This window comes from Nannospalax galili, unplaced genomic scaffold (assembly GCF_000622305.1).
Source record: "Nannospalax galili isolate Female #2095 unplaced genomic scaffold, S.galili_v1.0 scaffold546, whole genome shotgun sequence".
In the NCBI taxonomy this organism is placed as follows: domain Eukaryota; kingdom Metazoa; phylum Chordata; class Mammalia; order Rodentia; family Spalacidae; genus Nannospalax; species Nannospalax galili.
In genome coordinates, this window is record NW_008355158.1 from 882,008 (window position 1) to 888,007 (window position 6,000).

The 6,000-nt window shown below is 37.8% G+C and overlaps 1 protein-coding gene across 2 annotated transcripts in view; it reads right to left on the minus strand.

Moving 5' to 3' along the window:
- Nt5dc1 (5'-nucleotidase domain containing 1) overlaps window positions 1-6,000 on the minus strand; it is a 137,356-nt gene that overhangs the window by 22,241 nt on the left and 109,115 nt on the right. For both annotated transcript variants that reach the window (XM_017802948.2, XM_008852195.3), the window contains exon 7: window positions 497-671. In XM_017802948.2, coding sequence (XP_017658437.1) covers window positions 497-671 — 175 coding nt within the window. The remainder of the gene's footprint in view (window positions 1-496; window positions 672-6,000) is intronic.

Genomic DNA, 6,000 nt, shown 5'->3' on the forward strand with positions numbered 1-6,000 from the left:
GAGCGGCTGTAATCTAGCAATCTGTCAGGAGTATATTCTAAAGTCATTATGCCTCAGTGATCATGTAAAGCTAAGAAATGAAATTCACGGACATATAGGCCATTTAGCTACCCAAATACTATAGCCCAGACCACCTGTGAACTTCAAGCACACTGACACTCAGTTATATTCTTGCTAATTTGGTAGCAGGAGAGAAAACTGTTACTTAGTGTTTAATATTTTTAATTTATTTATAATGATATTTAATATAACGGTTCAATATGGGTGTGGTCCTGAAATTTTATAAAAGCATGGGTCTAATTCACTGTCAGCATTTTATTTTTATAACAATTGTATACATGTGGGTGCATGTGCTGTGTGAGGAGGTCAAAGGACAACGCAGGAGTTCATTCTCTCCTGCCACTGTCAGGCTTGGCAGGTGCCTTCACTGGCTGAGCTATCTTGCTGCCTCCTCAGTATTTTATAAGATGAGAAAATGGAATGGCTGTTCACTTACCCAAGGATATAATTGCAAAGAAGTTTACAGTAATCACTGTGAGAACTTGTAATTAACACAACAATTTTCCCAGCATTCTTCAGCTGTCGAAGCCACTTTCTTACAGATTCGGGGCAACGGTACACATACTTGCCTGGATTTCTTTTTATTTCTGGAAAGAACAATCCACAGTTTTCTGAAAAATAAAAACATCAGGAAGATACCTATAAATTTTTTTTAAACTCAGTGTAATCTCAGACAACTAAATGTCTTTCAAAGTCACAGAAAAATAAAAAGCATAAAGACTAGGTTCAAAATCTAGCTGTGATGCCAACACAAATTTTTTTAAAAAAAGTATGATTTGTGGGGCTGGAGAGGTGGCTCAGTGGTTAAGAGTACCTGTTGCTCTTGCAGAGGACTCAAGTTTGGTTCCCAGCACCCATGTCAGGTGGCTCACAACTGCCTATAATTTCAGCTCCAGGGGATTCATCAACCCGCTCTGACCTCCATGAGTACCTGCACTTACGTGCCTCTCACTCCCAACACACATGATTAAAAATTTAAAAAAAATCTTAAAAACACTACTTTTTTTTTTGCTTTTAAAATTATGATGATTGAGAATATCATTTGACAGGTTATCTATTAGATGAGAATGAATAAGCTACTAAAATAACACAATATGCATCAACACTTCAAGCTAGAGGAAACCTTACTGCATTTGAAATATGAGTTGATTAATAAAAGTCCATTCAACAAATACTTGCTGAAAACAGATAAGAACCAAATATTCAGATAAAGCACCAGGAACCCATCTTCGGCATGCAGCAGCTAAGGGAGCTGGGTCTTTCAGAGGCACAGTGGTGTCATTTCAGACGGAACACAGACCCCTAGAGGTAGAGCCTCTGAGAGGTGCTGGGTGGCAAATAGAAAAGCCAGGGCAAAACTGGTCAGAGAAGACCAGAAGGCACCACGGCTGATGGTGCATGTGGAAGGCTTGGATTACTAAACTGGAGCTGCTGGCCCTGGCCCTGGCCCTCTGAGTCTTTGAAGGTCTATGGTATAGGCTAAGCCCCAAGACAGACAGATGGAGATAGTATCTTCAGACTCATCAGCTGTGCCTGACCCAGTGTCTTGAAAGCTGAATGTGGGTAGCATTGGAGGTAAATGCACATTTGGGTTGAAAAGTTACCAGATACATGTAACACTTTAGAAAGATTGTTTTCTAAGCATGATAGGACTAATAATAAGCAAAATCAAAGTTCTTAGTTTAACTGCTAGAAAAAGAACAATGCACAGACAAAAAGGTTAAGCAGCTTGTACAGACTCCACAAGTTGTATGGGCTAATGCAATTCTGTCTACTGTGATTTAACTGATATACCAGAAAAAGGTTCTATTTTAAGAATGCCAGGACATCACGTCAGAAGAGTTTGTAAGTGAAACGAACAAAAATAAAAACAGAAATGCTAGCTAGCAAACACTGTTTCCTGCCTGCCAGGTCCACCCCACCTCTTCTTTGCTGGAGAATGTTCTGATTTGTTTGAAGTTTCATTCTTCTTTCTGGGGCTTTAGGTACTTGGGAAGACCCTGGTCTCTCACATACACGATGCTAATTTCCTCCACTTACCAGTGAACTGCTTGGTGAGGTACAGAGACAGACCCGTGCATGGCCACTCTGGGGGACCTGAGAGTAATGTACACCACTGAAACCAGGGGAAAGGTCTCTCTCTTTTATCTTTGGACTTTGCATGATAACAAGTTTTACCAAGAACGACAGAAGGTACCTTCAACACAAAGCACAAGTCTGATACACCAGGGATGGGAGGAAGGAAAGATGAAAGAAACTTGGGTCCGTGATAACATCACTGGGTCTGTCTTCGGACAAGCCTTTGAGCTAACAAACTACTGGATGACTTTGGTTCATATGAAACAACTCAATTTAGTAACAACTTAAACACTAAGGAAGAGTAGCCTAAAGTATCTTGATGCATAAAATAACACACTGCAAGGACATCATAACCAAACTAAAAAATAACTTAAGAGAGAATGTTATAATGTGGAAATAACATTCAGAGATCAGAAGACCAAGTAAAGAAACAAAGTTTACACTTTCTGTATTTTATCCTGTAAAGATGTATGTGAAATTCTCTAGATCTCAATTCTGCTAGATTATAGAAGCTATGTAATAACCCTTTCAAAAATTAAAATACATTTTCTGTTTTCCAGGGAAGAGAAGGTTCTAGCAATCAAAAGAAGTTAAGAAAAGACAACAAAAGCAAATGACTAAAATATGACAGTTTGATGGGTGGGTGACATCAAAGTAACTTTGATCCACAAAGGAGTGATAGGAATTTTTCTAACAAAGAAATTTTATAGGCTGGAAAAGAAAAGATTTATAATGCATGATGCTGAACACATTTACAGACAAACTTTTCTGTATTCAGAAAATGGTTGTGAAAAAAATTTTCTTGGCTATGTGTGTCTACTGCCCTCTAGTGATCAACATACAAACTGTTATTAAAACATTTTCAGAGACTCAAAAAAGCTTATACATGTAAACAATTTTTTTCTTATCTAGACTGATTGTATTTGAAACTCCTATTAAATTATGCATTTATTGTTTTGAGGGTTTTGTTTACTCTATTAAGTGCAACACATGCGTGCCTGGTACCTGAGGAGGCTAGAAGAGGGTGTTGGATCCCTTTGGAACTCAGGTTAAGGATGGCTGTGACCCAATGTGTGGGTGCTGGGAACCAAATTCAGGTTCTCTGTAAGAGCAGCAAGTGCTCTTAACCACTGAGTCATATCTCCAGGCACTTATTAATAACTCTTAATAAGTCTATTTCAAGAGGGAAAATACAATAATTTAATCAGAGAACATTACCCTATGATTTAAAAGTTGTGTGTGTGTAAGTGTATGGGAAAACTAACAATGTCAGATGCTGTTCATTCCTTAGTTACACTCCACCTTCGTTTCTTGTGACAGCATCTTTCTCTGGCATGAAGATCTTCAAATAGGCTAGGCTGGCTGGCCAGTGAACCCCAGGGTTCCACCTGTCTCAGCCTCACAAGCACTAGGGTTACTATTATGCACCACTATGGCCAGCTTATTTTGTTGGGTTCTGGGGATTAAACTTAGGTCCTGATGCTTGCAAGGCAAGCATTCAACTGAGTTATCTCCCTAGTCCCTCAAGCCATATAATTATTTAAATTTAAATTATTTAATTTTAATTATGTGTGTATGTGTGCAACTAATTATGTATGGGTATGTGAACATGAATTCAGTGGCCCTTGGAAGCCAGGGACATTGGATCCCCTAGGAGTTGGAGTAACAGGTGGTTGTGAGCCACCCAATGCGGTTTCTGGGAATTGAACTTGGGCCCTCTAAGAAGAGCAGTGTGTACTCTTAAAACCATGGAGCCATCTCTCCAGCCCCCAAACCACATTATTCTTAAAATTTCTAAATTACATTCATTTATTTTGTGTGTGTATGCAATGGCATGAGTGTGGAGGTCAGAGAACAACTCAGCTCAGGGGAGTCATTTTTCTTTTTCTACTCCGAGAGTCCCAAGGATTGAACTCAGGTTGCCAGGCTTGGTGACAAGTACCTACTTAATCATCTCAATAGTCCTCAAAACATTCCCATTAAAGAGTTAGAGCTAATTATATAATCATTTTTATTGAACTATAGCAAGTTATTAAGTTATTACTCAAAAGAAAAGTTGTGCTGAATGACTGAATTAGATTTTTTTTTCTACTAAATCATTTCCCCAGGAGACTGTAAATTTTCAAGGCAGGGAGTGTATCTTTCTGCTTGGCATGGAACATTCAATGCACGAGTGCCTAGATTACAAGAGACAACACAAGAACATCTACGTTTTTCATGTTTACATACAGCCAAACTGTGCATGACAAATACTGTCTGCAATCTTTATGTACTATTAAATCATTCGTATCTAAAATTCTGGTCCATTTTTTTTTAACCATGATAAAAATCATGCTTAATATGGCACTAACGGACTAACACTAATTGGACAAGCCAGGGAATTTAGACCTATGGTGGAAAGAAATAGTCTTGTTTGTTCTGAATTTGCAAAGCAAGCCTGTGTTTTCACTTAACCTCTAAAGGAATTCGACTTGACTGCCATGTTATGTACCTCGTTTCCCTGGCTTTCCTGCCGCCTCTTATAGCCTTAGATGCTGGCATTTTCTTTGTCCTGCTGGAATTTAAAGCAAAATTTCCAAAAAAGCTGATTTTATATTAAAGAATAAAAGTTTAGCTCTTCTATATTAAGAATCTGGTTATTACAGTGTCATGGAAACAACAGCAGTGCTGAACAGTCCAGTGTGCACGTAAAATGGCCTGCAGAATATCAAACAGGATCTGGGGACCTCTTGTGGTAAAATAAAATTAGTACAACTCAAACCTTAAATAATAAAGTATCTGAGTTTAACAGACAATTGTGCCACATCACTGCATAAGTAAGCACATCTGCTAAACTCTACCTTCACTGTTTCTGTGATTTGGGTCAAGGGCCTTCAGAGCTGAGGGGACCGGCCACACTGGGATGCTAGCACCTTACTGTCAGCCTCCAACTAAGGTCTGTCGTTGCTACCAATACAGAACACAATTGAGAAGATAGAAAATAGTAACTCTGCATGTTGGTAAACAGCTAAAACATTTAGTGATGGGTTGCTTTAATGTACATTTTGTAGAGATGATCTAATTAATTATTTTCTTAATAATAAAAAAATTTCCTGGCTATGAGAGACTGAAATATTTATTAGAGGATAAAAAAAGATAAATTTCTTTTGTGTATTTATAGAGGGCAAAGGATGCTACTGAAATTTAAAGAACAGATTTCTTATGATACCTCTGTACTTTGTATTGCTCTAATGTTTAATTTCTAAGAAAATATATACAATGAAATTAAAAATCTTTCTGTTAAATACAATGGTCAGAAAAAGACCCTAAAGAATTGGGATGTGAAATATACAATGAAAAACATAATTTATAAAAGGCACATTTTAATAATACTCAATTTCTATCTCTATAATTTAATTTTCAGACACATGCCTCATCCCAAAAATCTGACTCCATTTGTCTGGACTCGACTGCAACACTGGTATTTCTAATGTGACATTAGGTTAAGAAATACTACTCTACATACATGAACTAGAAGTCTTACTATAATTTTCTGTGTCTCTTACATTCATCACTGGAAACCACAGGCTGTCTATGCAAAGACCTTTTAATTTTGAAGATTTTTTATTATCTATTGTATACCCCTGTTTATGACAAAGGCAATCACACATTATTAACTGCTGGTTATCTTTTTTAGTTTTACATTTTGCTTATCTATTTTGTGTGTATACAAGTGTGTGTGTATCGGGGGGGAGTCCATGCCACAGTGTGTGAATGGAAGTTAGAGGACAATCATGGAAGTTGGTTGTCTCCGTGTGTGTGTGTGTGTGTGTGTGTGTGTGAGAGAGAGAGAGAGAGAGAGAGAGAGAGAGGGAGGGAGAG